The sequence below is a fragment of the Pteropus vampyrus genome, unplaced genomic scaffold, assembly GCF_000151845.1.
Source record: "Pteropus vampyrus isolate Shadow unplaced genomic scaffold, Pvam_2.0 Scaffold113, whole genome shotgun sequence".
NCBI classification, from domain to species: domain Eukaryota; kingdom Metazoa; phylum Chordata; class Mammalia; order Chiroptera; family Pteropodidae; genus Pteropus; species Pteropus vampyrus.
In genome coordinates this window covers 1,293,570-1,319,778 of record NW_011888894.1, presented here as the reverse complement: position 1 = coordinate 1,319,778, position 26,209 = coordinate 1,293,570, and the positions used below count along the sequence as shown (strand labels likewise).

The window sequence follows — 26,209 nt, the reverse complement described above, 5'->3', positions numbered from 1 at the left end:
TGAGGGTCAAGAATAAAAGGTTTTGCTTTGAAAAGAAAGTTCCGGTAGTATAGGAGAAAGTTTTAAGGTACATATTTTGATATTTTCTAGTGGTTATCTTGGGGTACATATATTTTGGGTTATTTTTCAACTCTCGAACCCCTTGAATACCAGAATATATTTATTGTTATAGTCTTTTTAAAGTATACTTTTCCTGCCCCATTTCTGCAGGCTTCATTTTATTAAACTTTCATTTCCTTCTTGTCCCTGCTAATGAGTGAATGTTTCCTACTTTTGAATTTCTTCACTTCTTTAAAAAGATTTTATTATGGAAAAATTTTAAACATACAAAAGCAGAGAGTATAATAATTTACCACCATGTACCTATAACCCAACTTTAACAATTGCAAGCTAATAGTAACCTTGTCTCTATTGTCCACCCTATGATTTTTTAAGCAAGTCTCATGTCATATTTATCAATCTATAGTTGTAAAATTTCTCTAAAACATTAGAGAAAAAACATTTGCTTATTACAACCTAAAGTAATAGTTCCTTAATGTTAGATATTTAGTCAGTATTCACTTTTTCAATCGTGTCTCATACCACGCACATGTGTGTATACATGTATTAAGTTAATTTCTGTTACCATATTGAAAATTTTAGTAATTACCCAAGTCTTAATGAAAGGAACAAATACCTACCTGCTTCTTAAGTATTTTGTTTACTATCTAACATTTGAGCACCTGTTGGCATGTGAGGAAAGATAATTTAATTACATTTCACTTCAACATTTTTAAGTGAGTATTGTTTTAATTCCCATTTTCCACATGACCAAACTGAGGCTTGAGCTAACTTTCTTGGGGTTCACAGTTTTAGCAAGCAGGAGGACCAGAATTAAAACTGAATCTAGGGTCTGAGTTCTTTAAAAACTATGCTACATAAGTGTTAAAATTTTGCTTATGGGAGTTAACCAATTTTGCATGAAGTCATTCAATGGCACCCCTCCTAGCAGGGTGGGTGTCTTCAGGTCAGTGGAAATTTCTCCAAAGATCAGATTATAATGGATTGCATAATGGGCTAACAAACAGTCAGTTAGGGAGTGAACATGATGATGAAAACGAAGGACTAAATCCAAATATTTGCTTAGGGCTGATATTGCAGGTTTTCTGCCTCTTGCCATACTTGCTTACAGTCCAGTCCTTTTTTTCACTGAGTATATCACTTAAGAAGTTAGTCCAGGGTTGGACTTAAAACTTGGGTCATTAACTTTTTGAATGAATTAAAGCCCTGGCTGACTGAAATTCCCTGTCTCTCCCCTTTTTCTTCTTCCCTCTATCCTTTTACACCCACACTCACAACTATTTATCCCATTCCCTGAACTATTTGAGAGTAAGTTGTCTATATTGCACTCTTTTACCATCATTTATTTCCTAGGAATAGGATATTTTATTTTGTAGTTACGGTACAGTTATCAATATCAGTAAGTTTAACATTGATAAAATTCTGTAATCTACCATGTTCTTGTTTTGTCGGTTGACCCAATAATGTTCTTTATGGCAGTGTCCCCCCCCCCCCCCGCCCCCCCACTACAGGATCAGTATGGGATTATTTAATTGTGTTTAGTTGTCATGTCTCTTTAGTCGTCTTTACTCTGGAAAATTTCCGTAGCCGTTTTTTGCCTTTTCAGAGTTGACATATTTGAAGAATACAATGTGCTTTTTTCCCCCTATTGATTTCCTTACAATTTTATTATGTTTTACATATTTTTCTTAAAGGAAAAATTATCAGACCTCTAACATTAAATTCCAAGGATGTGAGGAATTACTGGCTGAATGTGAATCTGGTGGCAAAGGCACCCGGATGCCTTTTTTTTTTAATAGAACATTTCTCATTTTGGATTTGTCTTAAGCTTCCTTTTGATTAGGTTCAGATTATGCATCCCTGGCCAGAAAAATTACATAAGTGATGCTGTGTCTCCATGGTATCAGATCTGGAGGTGCATGGTGTCCATCTGCCTCTCATGGGTGATATGTTTGATCACATATTTGATCAAAATGTTTGATTCCCCCTCCCCCCAACTGATCTGTGGAGAGATGTTTTAGGATTATGCAGGTGTCCTATTAATCAGAACTTTACTCTGGATTTAACATGCATAGATGATTTTTGCCTGAAACAGTCTTTGCTATGGTGTTTACAAAAATGATGATTTTCCAACTTAGCATTCTCTCTACATTTTTATTGCTCTATTGGTATGGAGTTATGAACTCCTGTTTTTTTCAGTGGTTTGTAACTTATAATTGTCCAGTTCTTTATTACGTTCTTCCATTCTATATTTGTCTTGTCTTCCACAGTGAGAGCCCTGATTTCCAGCAGTATCAAAACATCTACTTACTTATTCAATCCTGTAATATATCTAAAGTAATTTAAGAATTGCTTCCCCATACCAGTGCCAAAAACAAGCAAAAAAACCTACGAAAGGGTAAGAATTTGTAACTCTTCCCTTTCTCCTAGCTTCCCCAATATTGAAGGTATATAAATCAAATTGTAGGTTCATAACTTACTTTCATTAGTTTTCTTTTTCCCCTTCAGTGGGTTATGGCAGTCATTTGAAAAAATGATTAGTTTGCTTTTAAGTTTAGATTTCACCCCCCCTCCTTCTCATCCTTGTTTTAATTTTTTAGAAATTAGATTGGCATGCTTCCGAAACTCAAAACTGTGTAATAAGATGTACTTCAGTAAGTATTCCCATTTCCTTTCACTCGGTTCTGTTACCTCATAGGTAACCAACTTCATTGTTTCTGTTTTATCCTGCCTATGTTTCTTTTTGTAACCATAAGCAGATATGATTTATTTCCATGTCTTATACAAAAGGAACATATGTTCTTTATAGGTAACCAATTTCATGTTTTCTGTGTTGCCCTACCTATGTTTCTTTTCGTAACTATAGGCAGATACATGTTTTCTTATTTCTGTTTCTTAATACAAAAAGTAACATACTATATGTGCTCTTTTGTACTTTGTAAAGACTTTAAGGCATTTGGCCTGATAGTTTAGATACGCTTCATTGAAGATTTTGGAAATCTATTTTAGGCAAATGGGGACATTTTTTGGTTCGTGCACTTCATGAAAGACATGAACAACCAAATGGCAGGGAGGGCAAGGATGCAGTTAGGCCTCAAGAGCAATTGGAACTCGGTAGTGAATATCATCAATGCTGTATTTATCTCTTGGTCCTGCTTACCTGTTATATTGACTTTATTTACAGTGTTTGTGCTTTTTCACTAGTGTAGTAAATATACTGTCAACAACATTTGAGTTTTATCAATATCCATCATTTTTCTCATTCCTAGTTAAAAAGTCCTGGGAAAGATTTCTTTATTCCAACTTGGATCAGATAGTTTTTCTTGGATCTAATGCATTATATTTGTTGACGGTAGCAAAGTAAGGAAGACCACCAGTGTACATCTCGAGGGCATCATTCACTATGAATACAGTGTTATGTTACTATAAATACAATTATGTATGCAGTGTACATGATCCTTATACCCATATATCTTGTTTAACAAAAACTTGTTTTTCCTGGAAGTAACTCTTAAATCATTGCTATGGGGTGTTAATGCATGGTTCTCATGGTGATTTGTTCTTGTCATTAGCAAGTTGAATTGCCATTTTTTTCTAATATGAAATCATGATGTTTATCAATCCTTCCAGGTAGCAGTGAAATTTGTGATGCTCTTCATGTTACCAAATAATGTTTCTAATTGCTTGTTGTTTCTTTGACAATTTTCTTGAGGTACCGCATTTTGACATTTTAACGTGCAGTGTGATACTCTCTATTCACACTTAAGGCACCTTCACAATTATGACTTGTATACGTTTCGTGAGATGTGAGGGTACAAAACTAATGGTAGAAAAGAGTTGGCTGGGTGGAGCTATCTATATGATAGAAGAGATTAGCAGAATTGAATGCTGATTAAAGAGAGAAGAGCACAGAATGACATGGACTCACTCTTGTATTAACTAGCCAGTGAAATGTTGCATTCTCAGATGTTAACATGGATTTGTATATTCTGGGGCAAACAGTCGCTCTAACAAAGCAGTCCACCTGAAGTGTATGGGTATATACCTAGTAAAGTAACCTTAATGGTAGTTTTCCTTTTGTGATAAGATTGTAGAAAATTTTTTATTCCTGTCAGGATGATTTTTTTTGGGGGGGTGTGGTAACGAACATATATTTTTATAATTAGAGAAACAAAGCTATAAAATGAATTTAAATTTTATATATCTAGAATACAGCATAGAAAGAAAACCAAGAGTTAAGGTTCTAGTTGTGATCTTACCATTTAGTTCCAAGGCCTTACTTAATTTGTAATCTGGGATTCCCTTGCTCACAAGGTTTTGCAAGGCTCAAATGAGATAATATTAAAGTGCTTTGTTAACCACAAAATGCTATAAAAGTTCAAGTCTAAAGTCTGATACAAATCTTTTCATTGTGAATCTAATGGAGCCATTATGATCTGGCTAATTTTTGAGGATGCTTTCAGATTTTTCGATTTCAGATTTCTTTACCCCTATCTAAATTAAAGATTTCCTTCTTTCTGAAAGACTGCATCAACATAACAGACAGTTCAGTTAAAAAATAAAAAAATTAAAAAACAGGCAGTTTTTGATTGTCCATGGTAGTGGATATCTCAAATGCCTCATGGGACCTACTGGTGATATTTTTTTAATCCATCAAGCCATTTCTTTATGTCTTCCTCAAGAACTCAGTTTCTAATAGAATTTTTCTACTACAATTTTTATGGTCGACATTTTACTGAATATTTCTTATTTTAGAGTAGTATGTTTTAGTTCTTAAAAGGACATAGAAAAGAGTTTTTAACTGCTGTTTGTCAAAATAAAAGTTTCAGAATTCAGAATGTTTTGTGACAAATGTCCTGTTTTTGAAAAATGTTAATATAGGAAAATAAAACGTTGATTGAAAATAACAGTGTAGTTCTAATTTCATACAGTAAAGTTTGGTATACCCTCTTCCCCTTACCATTCATGCATGCATGCACATATACAAAACTAGAAGAAATTATATCAAAATATTAGTTCACTCTAGACGATGGTTTTATTGATAAGGATTTCAGTTACTTTTGTTTTCTGTAACAAGCATGTGTTACTTATCAAAAATAAAAATTTATTTTAGAGTTAATACTACTTAATTGCGATTGTTTTCAAAAAAGTTAATAATTAAGAATTCAGATCTCAACCCAGATTTTTCCATGATTTCATAAGTTGGCTATCCATTAATTCCTCTAGGGAAACGAATCTCTTTATGGCCAGAGCTGGAATTAAATGAAAAAGGCTTTATAATACCTGTCTATATTTGTTCACTTGTTTTTGCATTGTTAGTGCCAAATTTACTCTCGTCTTATTGGTTCCTGTTCCTTAGTCACATTGTTTTTAGGTTATATCAGTATCATTCTCAGAAGACAAGGTTTGTTTTCTTGGGTGTTGCATAACCTAATTCTTAATCAGAGGTTTCTTATCAAGAACCCTTTGCTTGTTTTGCTTAATCTTTGTTTCACAAGTTTTTTCTACCAAAAAAATATAGTGAAACAGAAAAAGTGGAACATGAAATTGTTTAATAACTAATGGATAAAAATCAGTTAAGTCAGGTGGAAAGGATGAGTGTAGGGAATAATGAACTAAAATGAAATTTTTAGACTTAAATCTGCATTTATTTGTACATTGCCTGCTTATCATAATAAGTCAGCCAATTTTGGCTTTTGTTTGACCTTGGTGTGATAATCTGAGAAGTATGAAGTTACCTTGTTTTTATACTCCCCCCTTTTTCTATTAATAATGTCATACTTAATATTTAGCTCTTTAACTTTTTATTTTGCTAACGTTCAAACGTAAAAAAAAAGTTGAGGGAAGGTAAGTAGTAAATCCTTATGAAACTGTTACTAAGCTTCCACAGCAAATATTTTGCCAGTCCTGCTTCCTCAAACTTCTTCACCCACCACCTACCCCTAGTCCCCACTCAGACATACACTCTTTTTTTCTAGATTGTTTGAAAGGCCATCCCAAATTCATCATTCTTCTTAATAAGTACTTGAGCCGTAACAGTTGATTTTTATGCCCGTTCTTCAATGAATCTATATGGGTAACTATAGATTTTCAGTTTATAATAGCCAAGGAAAAAGTGTAACTTTAGACCAGAGTATACTGTTGTGCAGTTGGGGAGTTTGCTCTTTTCTGATCTCTTTGCATTTTGAGCCTTTTTCTTTTCTTTTCTTTTTTTTTTTTTAAGACTTTTACATTATTAGGAATTACTGCTTCGAAACACTTTTTTATAAAGAGCAGCAGACTTTTTGGATTGCACCTGTTACATTGTCCTTACAGGATGGGTTTTGTTTTCTAGAGCTTTAACTATTTTTGTGACTCTGTTAAGATTGAAAAAGGTTGTGTGTGAACAGGTATAGGAATTATTTTTATAATTTTTGCTTTTCTTGTTTCTTACCCCCTTTCCCCTCTAAATTTAACATGTTTCGCAGAGGCAGAGATTTAAAAGATACTGATGCTCAGGAGTGTGATTTGTGAGCCTTAAAAGCCCTCTGCTCAAGGAAGGAGTGAGGAGAGGGAGAGTGAAACTAACATTTACTGGGCAGCTTCTTTATCAGACACTGTAGATACTTATATTTTATCTGAGTTCTTGTGGGGCGGTGCTTAGAAGTATCTTGAAGAATGGGTTTGATTCTTAGAGGTAGCAGTATTCTAAGTAGTAGAGTATGACTAAACTATGGAAGCAATAATTTGTTGGAAGTGGTCAGATGATAACAAATAGACTGATTTGGCTGTAGCAGGTCTTAAGTATTATTAACTAGTAAGGTGTGAAGGGTTGATTGGGATCAAGTTATATACTAAATGCCAGGTTGATAAGTTTGGACAATGTATTACAGGCAGCAGTAAAGTGGTAAAGATTTTCATGTGGAAGAGTGGTACTAAAATATTTTAAGGATCTAAGCATTTGGTGACTGAATTAGGATGGATGACAGCTGTGGTGTTGAGTGTTGTAGGATGGTGATGATGGTGAAAGGAAAAGTATAAAATATTTATAGGAATATGTAGAATTTTATAATCAGAAATTAAATGATTGGAACATTGTTGATTGAGGGAATTGGTGTAGAGAGCAGAGGGTTTAAATTTGATAGTTTTTTAGAGAAAATGCAAGTCAGTATAAACTAGCTTATAGTTGGCATAAGAGAGATAGGTTCCTATCACGTATTTTTTTCCGCATTCATAGATGATTTTATTAAGTAGTCCTGAGGTTACCAAAGATTCAAATGTTTTAACTGAAGCTATGTTTTGTTTTGGTCCAGAAATTTGTAGCTTTGTCAGAAATATGCAGTTAATAGGTTTCTTTATTTATAATTTTAAAAATCATTCCAGTACAGCTCTCTCATTACAGTATTTCATTCAGAATCTTTAACCCAGGCTTATTCTAAATGTTCTACAAGTTGATAAATACATGTTTAGACCTTGTTATCTGAAGTCTCATTTCTTCTAGTTTCCTCAAAATTCTGGAAGTTATTCATCCTATAAAACTCAACTCAAGCATTCATTACCTCTTCCAGAAATACTTTTCTGATACTTTAGCCTTGTTATATACTATTGACAAACTGTACTGCAGTTAGTTTACTGTTTTTTGTTTTTGTTTTTGTCAGATTGCTTGCACTTTGACTATAGGAATCATGCTTTATTTTATTTGGCTTTACAATTCAAGGGACTAGCATAATGACTGTCGTTATTAGACTCAAAAAATTTTTAATAAATTATGTCAATTCTGAATTTATCCCTTTCCTATAAATCAAAAAGAAGAGGAAAAAGAGATCTGTGGTGGTAAAGAAACAATGAGAACCTACTGACCACAGCAACTGAATATATTTCCATTCTCAACTCATCCCCCAATGGCACACAGGATTTGGACACTTCTAAGAAACTTTTCATTGTTTTCTAACCTTCTGACCTTGCCTATTAGATGGTCCTTTCTGCCAGAAAATCAAAACAAAAAAACAAAGATGAGATTTACAGAAGTGAAAGCAAAAAGCATCAGGAATGTGGCAGTGCAGAAGAACCCGTAGCTAAAAATTAGATACAGAAGGAAGTGCAAAGGGAGTTGTCACTGCCATCTAAATTTAGGCCTTGAAGGCCTAGATTCTGAAACCCCTAAATAGGACTTATCTTTTTTTGGGTTATAGGCCTTTTAAGAAAGTTGGATGATAAAATGTCTCAGCTTGAATTTACAGCTTCCCTACCCCCACCCCCTTTCAAAAACAAAACAAAACATTTCTGGAGTATTGTTCCACACCCTGGTTTCAACATTAACAACTTGTTCTTGATCAACTCCAAATTCTGAAGCTCCTGTCCAACCCAGAAAGAGTTTTCATATTTTTTCTGATGGTTCCCGACCCGAGCCATTAAAAGCCTTTCGATGCTGTGGCTTGTGCTCTGTGTCTGAAAAAAATTTCATTTAGAACCTCCATTGATTTTTTTTTTTTTTTTAAGCCATATTCTTCCCAAAAGTAGTGGGTGTTGTATATTGCATTGGCCGGAAGAATAAGAAAAATGAAAAACTTAAAATTCCTCGTTGAAGCACATATTAGGAAGTTTTTGTTTTAAAAATATTTAAATCGAAATGTAAAGGATTAATTTTTAGCTCTTAGGAAGCTCAGTTATCCAGAAAATGGCATATTCTTTAATGGTTATGGATAATAAAGATTATATTTACTGTATCAAATATTCTAAGTATCTTGCCATCACTTGTTACCTTGATAGTTGTATATATCTGTGGTATTAGCAATATTTTAAAATTATTGTCAAATTAGTGAATGCCATTGTTGGTGAAACCTTGGATTTCTTCTGATAGCACATTTGAAATACTACATTTCCTCTTTTGGGATTAGAAACCAGTTTGACTTTAGATGTAGTGATGTTAAACTGTTTACATATTTACAGTGTAGTATGGATTACTATTGAATGGGCATTTCATTTTGAACCAGCATTTTATTTCTTGTCCATAGGCTAATATAAAATTAAAGAGTTTTTTTAATCCATTATTTCTTAAAGTCTATCCTAATGAATGAATAATAGCATTTCTTTTTCCAAGTGCATAATATAGATATACCATAGTTTAGTCAACCAGTTTCCAGTCACTGCAAGCCCTTTAAATTGCAGAAGTGTGAGAAGGGAAATTTCTAGGAGAATTCTAACTAAATTTTATTATTTTGGTTTCTGTAATTTTTTTTTTTATTGGTTTCTCTAGTTCTTATGAGACATTAGCTCCATCTTAAAAAGTGAAGTGTTAGCTCTGTGAAGGTAGGGATCTGTTCTGACTTAATAACTTTGCTACTTCCACACCTGGAACAGCAATGCCCATTATTTGTTAACTGGGTAGATAACTGCTGGATTTGAAATTACTCTCTGATTGTTAAGACAGTTTCTCTTGAGTTTTCTTTAGTATTTTTAAAACCTATGCCGAATGACCTGATACTTGATTTTGGAATTTTTATTCCCATGGATCAATTGAGAATACCACAAATTCTTGTGCTTGTATCTGGTGTTAGAATTTGCATTAAGTAATTTTACCCTGTTGCATCATTGATAGGGCTGAAATTTAAACAAGAGAAAGGTGAGAAAAGTTAAGTGATAAAGGAAAAAGTATGCTGATGGTGTGGGCCTTGCCTATCCTTAAGTTAGATTTGAAGAAATAGGGCTTCAGAATTATATAATTGTTAAGTGGAATTTATAATGCCTTATAAATAGCTTGAAATATAAATACAAGCATCTTTTTAGTCAAAACATTTTATTTGAGGTGAATATGCTCTGAGAAGATTAAACAGTAACTTACCTAAATGATTAAAAATGTGCTTATGCTTTTAAAATAAAATGAAAATTACACAAATGAAATATGAACATACTTAATTTTGTTCACAAAGAAAATACAAGATTACTTTTAAAAATTTTAGCCATTGAAGATGTTATTTGGCATAAAAATTGTAGGCAGACTATTACAGTTTCAAAAATGTATTTGTCAGTTCTTACCAATGACCAGTGCTCAACATTGTATTTCATGCTTCTGATTTAAAATTCACATCATTGTTGTTGGAATAGAGCTGTAGACAGCTGAACACATGTATAATGTAAAGTAACTTACCATAATTTCTCTTTTAATGATAATGTTTTGATGACTACTTTGTCAGAAACTTCTCTACCAGAATTAGAAATGATATGGTAGTATAAGAAGGTGTTTGATGATTTTACATTAGTGGATTACTATCTGAAAATGTTAAATATAAACTAAAAGGGAAAAATATGCTAGATTTAGAAGTCTGAAATTAGGAAAGAATCTTGGGATAAAAGTTAAGAGAAGTGTTGACTTAAAGTACAGGAGGATTAATGAAACTTGTTCTCAGAAAGGAGGTTGGTAGGCGACCTACTGAAAGTGATATTTACTTATAATGGATTATCTAGGTTATGCATGCCAAGAGAGAAACTTTCTTTAGCTAGCAGATCCTGGATTCAGAACGCTAATAAATAGCAATGGCTGAACAGGCTTCTAACTTGTCTTACCCAAGAGAGAGGGAGAGATATCTTTGGGGGAGCTATGGCTGTTAACTTTACTCTGTTTTCATTATATTAGACTTCACAATGGACTAATGATACAAGAATTCTAGCATAATTTTTTTAAGGCTCCTAAAAAATGCAGACAAACCAAACTTCTGCTTATTGATAGTTGAAATTCCTTAATTAGGAAAAGGCCTTTTATTCTTATCTTTATGTATACTTTAGATTGTTCTGTGAAAGACTGGTGTCTTTTCAGGACCGATAGCCAGTGACTACACACTGATACAGATAGGCCAGTTGTTAAAATATTGAAATAATTCTGTCCACATTAGTAAGTAGCTGTTGCCCCAAGGTTGGACTTGACTTCCCCACTCTTTTAGTCCTTAGGACTCCCTGCCATCACTTTGTGCATAACAACTAAGGGAAGTGGAGGAAAGATGGACTGAGGACTCAGCTTGCACACGATAAGGCACAAATTACTGTTCTGATTGTTCATTGCTTGTGCTTTACCAATTACTAAATATTTCAGCTATCACGCTTGGGTATATACATGATGAAAAACTTAAGGTTGGGAAATACAAAATGAAAGTTTTTTTGACAACATGACACCTCAGAGCTTTTAGTATGCAGTAGGTATTGTGCCCCTCTAACAAGGGTAGCATGCGCATGCATTTCAAACTTTCTTGACCAGGGAATTCCTTTGTAGAAGACCTACAGTCTCACAGAACACTAGTGTCTGCAGTATATAGTATGTGAATGGCTGTTCTCTTGCATTCTGTAAATGTATACTTACATCAATGTGTAAGACAGTGCTAGCCACATTAGGAAATCCATTGGTTTTTGCATTTAAAAAACTTAAAATGTAGATACTTTCAGTGATACTTGTTTACACCTCCATGTGATAATTAGATGACTGACTGAAATCTGTCCCTTTTTGGGTTATTATGGGGGAGAAAATATTTTGAAGAGTTTGTGCTCCTGAAGTTGTGAGAGGCGTCTTTACCAGTTAAGAAAAATAGTGCATAAAGGATGTAACTAGATGACAAACTGCTTTCATAAGCGATGATTGTTTTTAAGGACTGGGTAAAGAAAAGTTCTTGGAAGTATTTTTGTTGTAGAAGGTAGATATAGTTTCATATGATTTATGATTGTTTAAAAAGACCTGGAGTTATAAGTGAACATTATTTACAGAGAAGTTGGATATCATTATTCAGTAAGCTTGTGTCTGCTGCTTGTGTCTGGTGAATCAGAAGTCTGTAATGTTTATTGTATTTTTTGTGTTTCATTCTAATTTGAAATTTAATTATGTCAGTTATGAGGACTTTGGGTGTGATCATTCTGATAGTTTTACAAATGTTTAAGGGCATTTTGAGTAGTTTTAGTAGTTTTGGGAGACAAGACAATAGTGAACGTGTCTTGAATTGACGCTAGATTGTTGAAAAGGCTGCAAATAAGCACACAAAAACAAAATAGTAAAAAGTATCAGTCCCAAATGATATAAGCAATAAATAAGGAAGTTTATTAGGAGACTCATTCTGGGCCCTGGTAGTCAAGGAAGGTTTAATGGAGTCTGACTTTGAAGAATGAGTAAAATCGACTACGTCAGGTCCAGGGCAAGGTTTTTTTTATTCATTTGTTTAGATTGGAAGAGATGAAGGCATGTGAGAAGAGAGGAATAGGAGCAAAAGGCCTAGCTAGAGTAAGTGTTTGGTAAAATTAGAAGGGCAGAGATTGGCTAGATAAACATAAAGCTAAGAAGTAAAAGTAATGAGATTCTCTTGGATTTTTGAACAGAGAAGCAATGTGGCAAAATGTCCTTTTATAAAAATTAAATGTGGCAGTATGCAGGATGGTTGGCAGGGAGAGTGTTAACCAGATAAAGCCAATTTCTCAACCAAATTAACATTTCACTAACACTACGTTTAAAGAAGAAAGTATATAATAGAGTTACAGTTGAAGTTGTAGCTTGAACCAGAAAGGGATGATCATCAAATAGAATTCATAGTAGGTGTAAATGCCTAAATACCTCACATTTCTTGCCCTGCATTTCTATCAGGTATAAAAGTAGGAACTTGATAGAAAGCATAGCCACAGTCTGTGTTTTTTTTTTTTTTCTTTCCGTTTTTGTTTTTTTTAACTGAGAATTGAAAGAGCAAGTTCTGTGACTGCTGACCTTGGTCCTGAATGATAGCTAAAGTACTATTTCTCTGAGAAGTGGTTTGGAATGAGTTCTGCATTCCGATGGGCTGGGCAGCAACCGGTTTTAACTAATATAATGCCTGGGAACTGCAAGATGTTCTTGTTCACATCTATCAGTAGTTAAGAACATGGATTATGGGGCCAAATTACCTTGGGATCAAATCTCCGCCGAGCCACTTATTAAATCTATGTAAGTTACTTCTCTGTGCCTTAGTGTCTTGGAGTTGTGAGAAACGAATCAATTCATGTAAAGCACTTGGAACAGTCATTGGCACATGTGCAATACTCTGTAGTCATTGTTATTATCCATATATTTTTGTGTATACTCTTACCGTGGAGGGAACCTGAGAGAATGGCGACTGGTTTTGTTGCATATTATGTTGTAATGTTATAATCAGTTCCATGCTACTGCACATTTTCTGTCAGACTTCAGTCAGGTTATTGGTGACAAGTTTTCATCTTAAAAAAACAACAACTATTTAACAGCAGAAGCTTAAGTACAGTCTAATTGCTATATGGAATTTATTAGGCGTGATTTCAAGGAAGCTCTGTCTTGGAAAAATGGATCTTGTAAAATTTTAGGCTTATAGTTCCTATTTTCATTGTTTGTACATCTGATAAGATACGTATTAAGTGTGTGTGCCTTTGCAAGTATTTTAATGCCTTCATCTTTTTTTTCCAGTATTAAAGCGTGAAATAAATCCCCACTGTTTTTCAAGATTATTTAGGAGTTGTAATTACCACTCAGCACCTAGGACAGCACCCAGTGCAACACAGTGTACATGAACTCTGCTTTGAGGTTTGGGGTTTGTGTTCTGGATTCGGGAAAGAAAAGAAGAGAAGGTTTTTGGGAAAGTTTAAAATCCTCATAAGCACTTATTCTAAAAGTGTATGAAATGCAGAATGGTTTCGTGCCTTTGTTTCAAAATGTTTTACACTGGCTGTAGAACCCACTTCATGAAGTAGTTTGAGTTAAAATGATCTAATATTTGTGTTTTAACTTTCAGCTTTGTGTTATTCTTGGAAAATTTCGCACCACTTGTGAATTCCTTGAACCTGGGCATTGCAAACCCACTTCTGTTGGGCCCATCTCCTTTGCACTTTGCTCAGATTAAGACTCAGTTGGCGCTTCAGCAGCTGAATGCCGTTGCCTCACATAGTTCAACACCACCTTATACTTTATTAAATCAGGCTTTTTTGAAAATAGCCATGTCGAGACCCAGGTTTAATCCTCGAGGAAACTTTCCACTTCAGAGGCCACGAGCACCTAACCCTTCTGGGATGAGGCCTCCAGGACCATTTATGAGGCCTGGATCTATGGGTCTCCCAAGATTTTACCCAGCAGGGAGAGCCCGTGGAATTCCACACAGATTTGCTGGCCATGAATCTTATCAGAACTTGGGACCACAGAGAATGAATGTTCAGGTAACTCAGCACCGAACTGATCCAAGATTGACCAAAGAAAAACTGGATTTTCATGAAGCACAACAAAAGAAGGGGAAACCTCATAGTAGTCGGTGGGATGATGAGCCTCAGATATCTGCATCAGTGGGAGTGAAACAGAGTTCTGTAACACAGGTTACAGAGCAGAATCCTAAAGTGCAGAACCGCTATACAAAAGAGAGTGCCTCAAGTATCTTAGCAAGTTTTGGATTATCTAATGAAGACTTAGAAGAACTCAGCCGCTATCCTGATGAACAGCTAACTCCTGAAAATATGCCATTAATTTTGAGGGATATAAGAATGCGAAAAATGGGGCGCCGATTACCTAATTTACCTTCTCAGAGCAGAAATAAAGAAACACTTGGTAGCGAGGCAGTTTCAAGTAATGTGATTGATTATGGGCATGCAAGCAAATATGGCTACACAGAAGATCCACTTGAAGTACGTATTTATGATCCTGAAATTCCAACTGATGAGGTCAAGAATGAATTTCGGTCACAGCAGGGCATTTCTGCATCTGTTCCTGCACCAAATGTTATGTGTAATTCTATGTTTCCTGTTGAAGATGTGTTTCGACACATGGACTTCCCCAGTGAGTCCTCCAATAATCAGACCTTTTTCCCAGTTGAGAGTGGAACCAAGATGTCAGGCTTACGCATTTCAGGAGGACAGTCAGTCCTTGAACCTGTAAAATCTGTCAGCCAATCCATTAGCCAAACAGTTAACCAGACAATGAGTCAGTCTCTGATTCCTCCATCTATGAACCAGCAACCTTTTTCATCGGAATTAATTTCATCTGTAAGCCAACAGGAACGAATCCCACGTGAGCCTGTGATTAATTCACCTAATGTGCGTGGATCAGGAGGAAGTAAAAAGAATTACCAGTCAGAGGCTGACATTCCCATTCATTCTCCCTTTGGGATTGTGAAAGCATCCTGGCTACCAAAATTTTCACATGCTGATGCCCAGAAGATGAAGAGACTTCCAACTCCCTCAATGATGAATGATTATTATGCAGCGTCTCCAAGAATATTTCCACATTTGTGTTCTCTGTGTAACGTAGAATGTAGTCATTTGAAGGTGAGTGTTTTTAAAGATCACTGTATAATGATACTCATCGCCCAAGTTTCCTCTGAATTCTCATGTATGCTGGTGTTAACTAGGCATTAAGGAAAGAGCAGAAATTAATTTTGATCACAACAGCAATGCTTAGTTGTAATCTCAGTAGCCCTGGCCTAAGTACCTAATTGAGTATTAGGCTTTCTGTATTCCTGTGACGGCACACCACATGGTTCGTCCATTTATTTTGAACTTTTGATTATTTATCCCAGGAAATTTATGCAACATAAAATTTATATAACATAAACTGTATACTTAAAAGACAATGTCACACGAGTCACTTTTATTTAAATAAGAGAATCTGTTAGTATAATAAAAAGTTGGAATAAAGCATTTGTACTGCACACTTTGAAGAGACAGTGTATAGCCTTGCGTGTATCTTCCCATCTTGGGCTAAAGACAGTTATTGTCAGTTTAAATATTTTCTGAGTCTCTCTGGACTAGAATTTTTAGTGTTGCATGAGAAGGAGCTTCCTAAAATAACATTATCCATAGTAAGATTGAGTCAAGATGAGTTATTTGGGGACTAGCTGTGGGCTCAGTGAATAGAGTGTAAAGTGATAAAAATTTAGAGAAAAATCCTTAAAATATAAAGAAGCTGTAGATATCTTCATGGTTAGTATAGTTGGAAAGAAGTATTTTATAGAGGTGCTGAGGAGTAATGTAGAATATACTATTTGATAGTAATCATTGGTGGATTTGAGTAAGATTTTCCAAGTATGTTTTATTTGCATATATGTTTGGAAACCACGTCTATTTACTAATGTGATTTGTAGATTTATATCATAAATGATCAGGAAAGAATGGACTTTCCATGGGAACAAGCTTTGATTCAAGATCATAGCATTGAGTTATATACTTTGAATAGGCTTAAAAATCTGTAGATATTCTTGGTTTTTTTTTTCCCTTTCAGTCCTATCCTTTTATTGTCTATTACCTACTCACCAGGTTTCAGCCAACAAGAACCTGATATCTAGAACTGATGCTTTTGTCTTAAGGTTAGCTCCAGCAAAGGAAAGCAGCATTCTCTACTTCATTTTAACTAGATTTGCTGAGTTCTAATAATAGTTGCCTTACCCTATCAAAAGGGATAGCAAAGTCTTGAAAACTCTCAGAATAATTCATAGCACTTAGTCATCATCTGTAAGTAGCCCTAGCCTAAGTACTCATTTGGATGTTAAGCACTCTCTGTTCCATTTATTTTGAACTTTGAATTAGTCATGATGAATCCAAGAAAAATATCCTAAAGAACTTAAAAATTTTTATTTGTAAAATAGAAAAGGTGTACCTTTATTCAGTTTGCGTTTACTAATTACCAGTTTTGTACATGACTATGTTAAGTGCTGGGGCAGAAATGAAGAACTAAAAAATTCAGATATTCTTAAACAGTTTAAACAGTCTCATTGTCTTCTAATTACACACCTAAGGAATTTTTAAAAAATGAGAGGACAACAAATGATTTGTTGATTGTATTTAACTTGTTTGGGTATTCTGTAGAGAAGCGATATTTAATATTTCTCTTTATTTCAGGCTTATATCAGTTCAGGCCAACATTATCAATTTACCAACACCTATTAAGTATTTAGCGGTATGTATTTAAAAAGTATAAATATGCTTTCTGACATCAAAAGACTTTTGTATAGTCTAGATAAGACTAATTGACTAATTGATAGTGACTAACTACAGTAAGTCTTTTTGGACTACAATGATGTGGGAAGGAAGACTTTATGAAGTAGGATGAATGAAGATAGGTCTTGAATGATGTGACTTCAGTATACCTAGGGGAGGAGGGATAACATTTCACATGGGAGCAGCAACAATAAGTACAAAGGGCCTTGAAAAGTGAACCTAAGAAGTTTAAATAAACTTCAGGTGTGAGAGGCATGAGGAAGCCAGTTAATGTTCTCGCTATATGAAACAACATGTTAACCCATTTCTGATTTTCCCTGAGAATACTGGCCGGCAGTGCTTGTGGCTGCAGCATTTACCCCAAGATAACTCACGGATTATAGTCTTAACTTTATCTCCAAAGTCTGACATGAAATATCTTGCTTTAATTATCTTTTCATATTGCTCTAGTATATCGATAGTCTTTGGAAACAAATGACGTCATTCTATTTATAGCATTCTGTTTTTATGGTATTTTCATTTACAAAATATAGTAATTCTCTATCTGTGAAAATTTCAGATCCTAGAAAATATAGCATTCCTATGTGCGATGTATGTTAACATTGTTCTCAAACAGTTGTTAGCCGAAGATGCATTTGATGAATCCGATATGTGTATACGTTTGTTACATTAGGATTAGAGACAGGTTCTGTTTCGAAATAACTCCAAGAAAGGTTTTTATATTTTACTTTCACATTGAAAACCAGTCAGATTTACTTCAACCTCAAAGAGCGTGTTTATGTAAAATTAAGGCTGGCAGCGAGATGCACTTTTTCTGCATGGGAAATGGGTTAAAAGTATATTTTAGGGAGATAAATCTAGCTGAACTGTGTAATGAATAAGAATAAGAAGAGATAAGGTAAGGCACTAATTGAGGCTTCCCTGGTAAAAAGCTGGGCTAATACAATAAAAGTAAAATTTAGAGAGGAAAAGAAATCATTAATGGTCATTAGAGTTCACAGAGATTGATTGCCAATTTAAACAAACATCTTTTACAGTCACAGCTGCACAATGGAGCTAACCAATGAATTCTTCACTACTAGATGACTAAATGATAGGGATTCTTCACTGTTAGATGACTAAATGATGAGATGACACAAACCACCTCTCCTGTTTCTGTGATATGTTTTGCTGCCTTGTAAGTGCATATATGACATAAATATATGGCCAATAAATGTAAATTACCAATTGCAAATTTTTTCTTAGTAACGTCTGACAGTACGTTCTCCACCTCTGGAGTCTTTCAAATGAGCCTGAAAAGAGCAACAATAGAATATGAAATGTATTTTTTTTCTAAATTGGGATTTAGACATTAGAGGAGGAAGTTTTAGGTTTAGAAGTTATGACTTTTTGACTGTCCTTGATTTAGAAGGCTGTTTTTGGTTTAAAAACTTTCTGACAGAAATAATTCAGTTTGAGAAAGTACTGATGAAAGATTTTTAAGGTAGTTGGATGGAGGATATGGAAAAGTGTCACCTTTGATCTGGGCTCTCTCAAGTCTATATAGTCCTTGCAGCATGTCCTGCTTAGTAGGCAATTATCACTTTCTCTGGAGAGGCAGTACTGCTTTGAGACCTTTTTCTAATCTGCATATTGTTACTTAGTCTTGAAACTGGGGTGCCATAGGTATATTTACTGAGTTTAAATCAAGTAATGGCAGTGAGTGAAGTGGACCTATTAAAAGACAGAGCGGGCATGTATATGTGTGTGTAGGACTGGAGAGAATATGCCTTAAATAGGGCAGCTATCGTCATAAGCTGGTATTTGCTATATAGAATACATACATGTGCAGTATTATATCTTCATATTTTTTTCAAGAAGAGCAGGAAATCTGGATTTGGGGTTAAAATCTCTGGATTTGTTCAACTTATGCAAATAAAACACTTTATGGTTCCAATAAATCATGCCCAGTCTACTACCTGCCAGTGTGTCTGTTTGATGTAAACTGTCCAGTTACTATCAAAAACATGGGTTTAGCAATACTAGAGACTAATTGCCAACCTCCGTTTGTATTGGTGAGCAGGCTGTGCAGACTTTTTTTTTTGCAATCTACAATCAGTGTCATGGTTTAATGAAATAGTTTAGGGTTTGTCAGAACCTGTTGCTGAGCATTGCAAGTAGCATTCACTTATTTTCAGATAGTTCTTGACAAGGCAGAGTCCATAATTAGTGTCAACTGTGGTTTTAACTGGAAATTTCTAGTTCGTCTATAGCAATGACAAAATAGAGTGTTTTTGGAATGGAAATGAATAACATTTTTCTCTAGGAACATTTTAAAATACAAAACTGTTTAGTAAGTTTTCTGCCTTATCCAAATGCTGGAGAAACAATAAAACACTGAGTAATACACATGTTGCTTTTAACTAATTGTTTCACTTGGGAGACTTTATCTTTGAAAACTGTATTGTGCTTTTTTTTTTTTTTTAATCAGATGTATTTTCCAGAAGGTATTTATGGGTACAGAATGTAATTTTAGGGAAGATTTGTAAAGAAAGTAATGTATAAGAAAGAATTTGTTCATTGTAAAAGCTCTTCATGTAAGGGACATTGTGTTTTTAAAATGGTGTTATTTCCCCTTAAATCTTGAAAATAAATAGATTTTATCACCAGCTTTTCATATTTTTACTAATTTTATCCTTTGCCAATATAGTGAGTACCTTGTTTGGAATGGTACTGGCCTAAGAGGTAGGATTTTTTGTTGTTGTTAATGTTACTAGCTTGAATTTTAGAGGTAAAAGCCATCTCAGATACCATTTTATTTATAGAGTTTTTGATGTTCTCTGGAGTGCTGTGTTTATATTGGAGATGAATTATTTCTAATCAACACTTTTATTTTCTCCAACTTTCAATATATATGTTTGATTTCAAAATGAGTAGACATGGTATGATTTTTAAAATGCTTTCTATACTAAAAGGTTTTAAAATGGCATCAAAGAGGTGTATGATATTAAGTGCCTTTGTTTAGAGGCCTTTATTTTTGTTTGTAAAAATTTTATTGAGTAGCTAAATGCTCTTTATAACTAGATTTGTTTAGTTTTGGGGGAAAAAGTATGCTCTATCATTTTAAAAATCCTAATTTCATTAGTCAGCAATGAGGAATGTTCTAATTTCAGCACTTTTCTCCTTTTATAATAGGATTGGATTCAGCATCAAAATACATCTACTCATATTGAGAGCTGCCGACAGTTACGTCAACAGTAAGAATTATTTTTTCTTTTTTATAGGTAGCAAATTTATAAAATAGTTAATGCTCAGGTATGACTGTTTAGTACCTTCGTTGTGGTCCTTCGAAGATAAATATTTCTAGAATAGTATTGCCTATTTAAAGTACTAATTTTATAGAAGTATATTTTATCTTTTTCCAAAAGGAGAGAATTAAATATGATCTTTTCTTCTGACTTTTTCCTAATATGAGTAGGTAGATGTTTAATATCATTGGTTCATTTCTTGCTGGCTTGTGTTCCTTAGGATGGTTTATGTAATTTAGAGTAGATAGTTTTCCCTTCTTGGGTCAGCCCCCTCACCCCTCAAGGATGAATAACTAAAAACCACCCAATCCAATACCAATATTTAATTTAATTTCAGGTCTAAAGCTCTCCTTTGAATTACAACCTATTTTCAGAGTAAAACTTAAGTAGGAGACAAACAAGCTAGATGTGTTAGTTCCTCAACATTGGTTCTTCAATTCTTCTACCTTTTCCTTCTTTAGGACAGGGCACTTAATGAAGATGAAAAGTGTGATTTAACAGTATTCTCTTATGTCCCTTGACAGAACATAAAATTAAATAGTGTTCCACCTAGCATTATTAAACATGTTGATAGAGTTTGGATGTCCAGTTTCTGGTCACTAGACTGATAGCACTTGGGCAAATGGGTCTGTGGCAGCTGTTTTGGTTTTTAATTTGGTTCTTTATGAAAACATGACAAAATTTTTTTGAGATTATCTAGGACTCTAGTTATAAGTGATAAACCTAACCAAAGTTGTTTTTAAAGAAAGAGAACTTATTAGATCATTTAACTAGGAAGCTTAAGGAATGGTTCTAGTTTCAGAATAGATGAATTGGATGCTCAACAAAAACCAAAGTGTCAGAAGTATTTTGATTTCTTGGCTGTTCCCTTTTGCTTTGGCCTTACGAGATCGCAGGCACACTTTTTCCACAGAGCAAATGACCCCCTCATAGTTCAGGGTTTAAGTGATCTGTATAGCTAGCAATTTCAGAAGTCAAAGGGGGAAAAAAGCACCTCTTTTCTCATAATTCTTGTGTAAGTCCTTGGTTTGACTCTTTGGTCTACTTTGAGTTAGTTGTTCATCTCTGAACCAGTTATAATGGTTGTAGGAATATGGGGTTCTGCCTTGTGCCTACTCCTGGTGTTGAGTGATACAAGCCCTACCTGAATCATATAGAATAAGAATAGAGTTTGTAATTGCTTCCTTATATAGATGCTCTACAAAGAAACATAGGTTATTATACAGAAATAATCATTACCTGAATTGGATAGGCTTTACAGCCACCGTAAATGGAAAATTACTCCTAAGCCACAAATTTTTCCACAGATACCCAGTGGGATGTCTAAAGGTTATGAAGGTGAAGGATTTGGGTGGGAGAGAGTTACTTGCTGTAGGTAGGCATTAATGCTAGAAAGAAGATTTTAGCTTTATGCACTGTCATTAATTTACTAGATCAGATAGCATGGATGCTTGATAAAGCCTCTGTCTAGGTAAGCCTATCTTTTTCATGCACATAGGACCAAGGTTTTTAAGCTTTCAATACCTGCCACTTTAATACTCTGTCCTACATTTTTACCTTTTTTCAAATTGTGTGTTCTTGAATAAATTCTTCATGGCTTTCTCTCTACTTAAAAAAAATTAAAAGATAAATTAGATTTGATTAAGTGTTTGGGATCCTTCTATGGCCAAATATATGCTACTCTGCTTTTTTTTAAGCTGCATTGTTTCATTGTGTTTTATACCTAATCTGTTTAGTCATTCCTCTACTAATGTATATTTAAATTCTTATTCTTTTTCGTAAGGGTTATTACTTCTTCCTTTTCTTTGTCTTGTTGGATCTTTTTGGATTATGACAGAGTCGTTGGTTAACTTGAGAAGGCCACAAATAATCATTATATATTTATCTCATAGGATTGCTTTGAAGAGTAAATAATTATGTAAAGCACTTAGAATAACGCCCAGTCCACAGTAAGCATATATCTGTTATTTGTGATTTTACCAGTGAGGAAATTGAGTCATAAAGAAGCAAATTTCATACTGTTACCCAACAAATACTGTCTGACTCGTGGATCTTTGCTCCCTTTTTTCTCCCCTCAACATTTTTTTCTGAGAAATTTCTAAGCTGCAAAATGGTTGAAGAGATAGTAAACATTCATATATTCTTCGTTTTCACCAATTTATTAACATTTGCACATCTGTTTTATATCTTTATGTATAAATTTTCTGAACTATTTGAAAATATATTGCAGACATTATGACAGTTCACTCTTTAATTAAACATGTCTTCCACCTGTTTCCCAAATGCTTTTTATAACTATCCCTGCCTACCCCTCATACACCCTTCCAATCCAGAATTCAGTCAGGATTCATGCATTGCAGTCTCTTTTAATCTAGAACAGTTTACCTTGTGCCCTTTATTTTTTAGGATATTTTTATGATGTTGACTTCTTTTGAAACGTCCAAGAAAACTGTCTTGTAGAATGTACCACATTCTCTGCTTTCTGTTTGTTTTGTCATTGTTAAATTCAGGTTGAACATTTTTGTTAGAAAAACTTTATAGGTGATGTGTCTGCTTATTGTACCATGTTGGGACACAGGTAATGTCAATTACATAGATCTTTGTTCTTAGCCTTTGTTATACAGCCTATGTAAGGAGTATCATGCTTCTGAAATACATTTTAAACTAGTTAGGTAATATGTAGACCATCCAAACTCAACTTGCAGAATAGTATATATGCTTTATCATTCTGTCCTAGGTAGCAGAAACAAGAACATGCATTTTGGCAGTCAACCTAGTGAAGATCTAAAACGTTATTACCAATACTTGAATAATAAATAGTCTTTAAGCTCTTGTGAATCCATAAATTGGAAAGCTCTGGACATTTAATAACTAGCATGTGTCAACAGCCAACTGTATTTCCAGCATTGTACACACAACGAGAAAGCTAAGACCTACTCATATTAAGTAACTGGCTTTCAGATACAAGGCTATTAAGTGGCAGCACCTACATTTAGATCCAGCTTTGTTTGATTCCACTGGTTTGAAGGACTATACCATAAGACTAGAAATTGATCTTAGTACAGAGTAAGGAAAGTTTTAAAAAGTATAAGAGTAGATGAAACAAAATTATCCATGTTTTGACAATTGTTGATGCTAGATGATGGATACAATGGATTAAAATTAACATTGTCTTCTCATAGTTTGTCACCTCAAAGCAGGAAGAAGGGGCAAAAGTTTTCTCGGAAGTTTGCCAGTGGTTTTGCATCTCTGTCTCATTGGTTAGAATCTATCACTGGCTATCTTCTAAGGAGGCTGGGATAGCAAATATTTAGCTTTTTTTAGCCTTTGTAATAGAGGTAGGCAAAGGAAAAAAGAGTTGAGAATTGCCGTCAAGTCAAGCTATTAATGTCTGAGACAAATAGCAACAAATAAAAACCACTTTACCTTTACTAAGGTTTTGATCTAACTTTATTTTCCTGCCAGGTAACTGTTGAAAGAGTCTGCTGCTTGCATTTCCCTACCTGACTCTCTTGGTTACTGGAATTATATTTTTGAATATTAATGGTTTTGAATGATTTAATTTAATCACCATTTTTTCAGATAACCTTTAGAGTCCAGATTCTCTAGAAATGGATGAAGATGTTGTTTTCTTAGGCTTCTGTGATGTTACTGTTCCTTCTACTTTTTATGTGATTATCCCTTAATCTCTTTCATTGGTTTATCTTTGTCTGCTTTACTCTCTAAGTGTTGGTGTGCCTAAGATGCTGTCCTCAGCCCTCTTTTTTTCTACAAACTCCATTCTGTTTTAGTCTCTCACTCTTTGTACTATAGTTGTGGCTTCTACATGCCTGGTTTCTAAATATCTCAGCCCTCATCCTTTCCCCTAATTCCAGATATTTATTTCTGATTGTTCTGAAAACATTCCTGTGTTCTCTTCACTTCAGAAATGTGTTGATTCCCTTTTACTTATGTACAACTTCATTACCTGGATTCAAGGACCTTTACAGTTTATCTCTGAGTTACCTTTCTAGGTTTCCCCGCTCATAATTCCTTTTTATGATTGCCATGCTGCAGCCAGACTGGTTTCTGGAATAGAACATGTGTTTTGCCTCCAATCCTTTTTTTCTGTATTGCCACTGCAGGAAACCTAACCTGATCCATGCCTATTGATAGACCTTTTTAAGGGCTACCAGAAAAAGCAACCTTTTCTGTGAATTCTCTCCTGATTTCTCCCACTAGATGTATCTCTCTGAGGACCACTTGGTACAATGTAAGGGGCACCATTCATGTCCCCTGGAATTCTGCAAAGTACGTCAACTGTCTTCCCTCTTTGTACCCCTACCTAAGTTTGTATCTTGTACCTGTTTTGTACATCTTAACACTGTTAGGTATACTGCCTGTTTTACTTTTAAAAAAAATATTTAAGCCTTTAAAAGTACGGGGAATATGTTTCTTTTCCCCAAATTGCTTACTAGCATAATACTTTGACTATTTATGGAATTAGACACTCAAAATATTTTACTCCCAAGAAAATTTTTATTTTTGTATTTTAATATACTAATAAGTCACTTTGTAAACATAGGTTTTGAATAGATATATTGAGCTTTAGTCTTATTTTAACTGTTAATATCATTTATTCCTAAAATAGATATCCTGATTGGAATCCTGAGATCCTCCCATCAAGAAGGTAATTTTTTTTAATGGTGGTATTATTGAAACTCAATTTTCTTTTAAAAGTAAACAAGTACTTTTTTTTAAAGGTATTGTTTTAAATTGAGTCCTGTTTTGACCATTTTTACTTATAAACAGCAGGCAAATGCAACAGTCTCTATGAATCTTTCTTTAATTACCCTAGCTTAAATGTGATAGCTCTCCTCTGTGAACTTCTATGTTTTTAGTCTTTTATCAAAATACTTTATTCTTTTATTATTATTTTATATTTGTGGGATCTTAGATTATAAATGCCTTGAAGGCTAGGAATGGTTTTATTAAGCTTTCTATTCTCTAGTGGTTCCCTATTCAGTGCCTGTGTGTACAAGTACAGCAGTCAAAGAAATGTTTGTAAATGACATAATCTTTTAGGAAAAAATGTTGAAAAGCAGTTATAAATCATTTCCAAAATTCTTTATATAACTTAATACTTTTAAAACATAATCGGCTATTAATAGTGATTCAAGAAAAGCCCAAGAAATTGATGATGGTATTCTTCTGTAAATTAGCGAAACATAGGGATCCAAGAAATTAGAGGGCTGATCGTCTGTTCTGATTACTTATTTATCTCAAGCCTGAATTATAACAAACAGGCTTTTGTTTTTAATAAATACATAATATCAGAGTATGATATTGTTAATAGTGTGTTTTTAAGAAGGTACTTCTTAAAATAGTTTACATTAAATTACTGAATCTTTTTTGTGTTTTCTGTACTTTGTAGAAATGAAGGCAACAGAAAAGAAAATGAAACTCCAAGAAGACGTTCTCATTCCCCCAGTCCTAGACATTCTAGGAGATCAAGCTCAAGTCACAGATTCAATAGATCTCGAAGCCCTAGACAGTCTAGGAGATCAAGCTCAAGTCACCGATTCCATAGATCTCGAAGCCCAACACGTTTTATGTATAGACCAAGAAGTCGAAGTCCAAGAATTTGCCATCGTTTCATTGCTAGATTCAGATCTAGATCCCGTTCACCATATAGAATGAGAAATCTGTTTAGAGGCAGTCCAAAAAGCTATCGATCAGTTAGCCCTGAAAGGACATTAAGGAGATCAGTGAGATCATCAGGTACGTTTATGGTCATGAATAAGTCTACTTATTTTGTCTAGATTTTTTAGGTTTTTTTTTTTTTTTTTTTTTTAATAGATGATTATGTTATCTGAGAGTAAGAGAGTTTTATTTTTAACTTCCCAACCTAAATGCCTTTTGAAAAGTTGACATTTGAGTTATTTTATTTGCCTTAG

The 26,209-nt window shown here is 34.2% G+C and overlaps 1 protein-coding gene across 4 annotated transcripts in view; it reads left to right on the top strand.

Annotated features, from left to right (window-relative positions):
* Positions 1 to 26,209, top strand: part of ZNF638 (zinc finger protein 638) — a 77,782-nt gene that overhangs the window by 3,313 nt on the left and 48,260 nt on the right. For 3 of the 4 annotated variants that reach the window (XM_011365547.2, XM_023533822.1, XM_011365546.2), the window contains exons 2-6: positions 13,803 to 15,318; positions 20,161 to 20,222; positions 24,495 to 24,563; positions 24,904 to 24,942; positions 25,687 to 26,033. In XM_011365547.2, the coding sequence (XP_011363849.1) occupies positions 14,005 to 15,318; positions 20,161 to 20,222; positions 24,495 to 24,563; positions 24,904 to 24,942; positions 25,687 to 26,033 (1,831 nt within the window). In that variant the 5' untranslated portion in view covers positions 13,803 to 14,004. The remainder of the gene's footprint in view (positions 1 to 13,802; positions 15,319 to 20,160; positions 20,223 to 24,494; positions 24,564 to 24,903; positions 24,943 to 25,686; positions 26,034 to 26,209) is intronic. The other variant, XM_011365548.2, reaches the window with a different exon arrangement.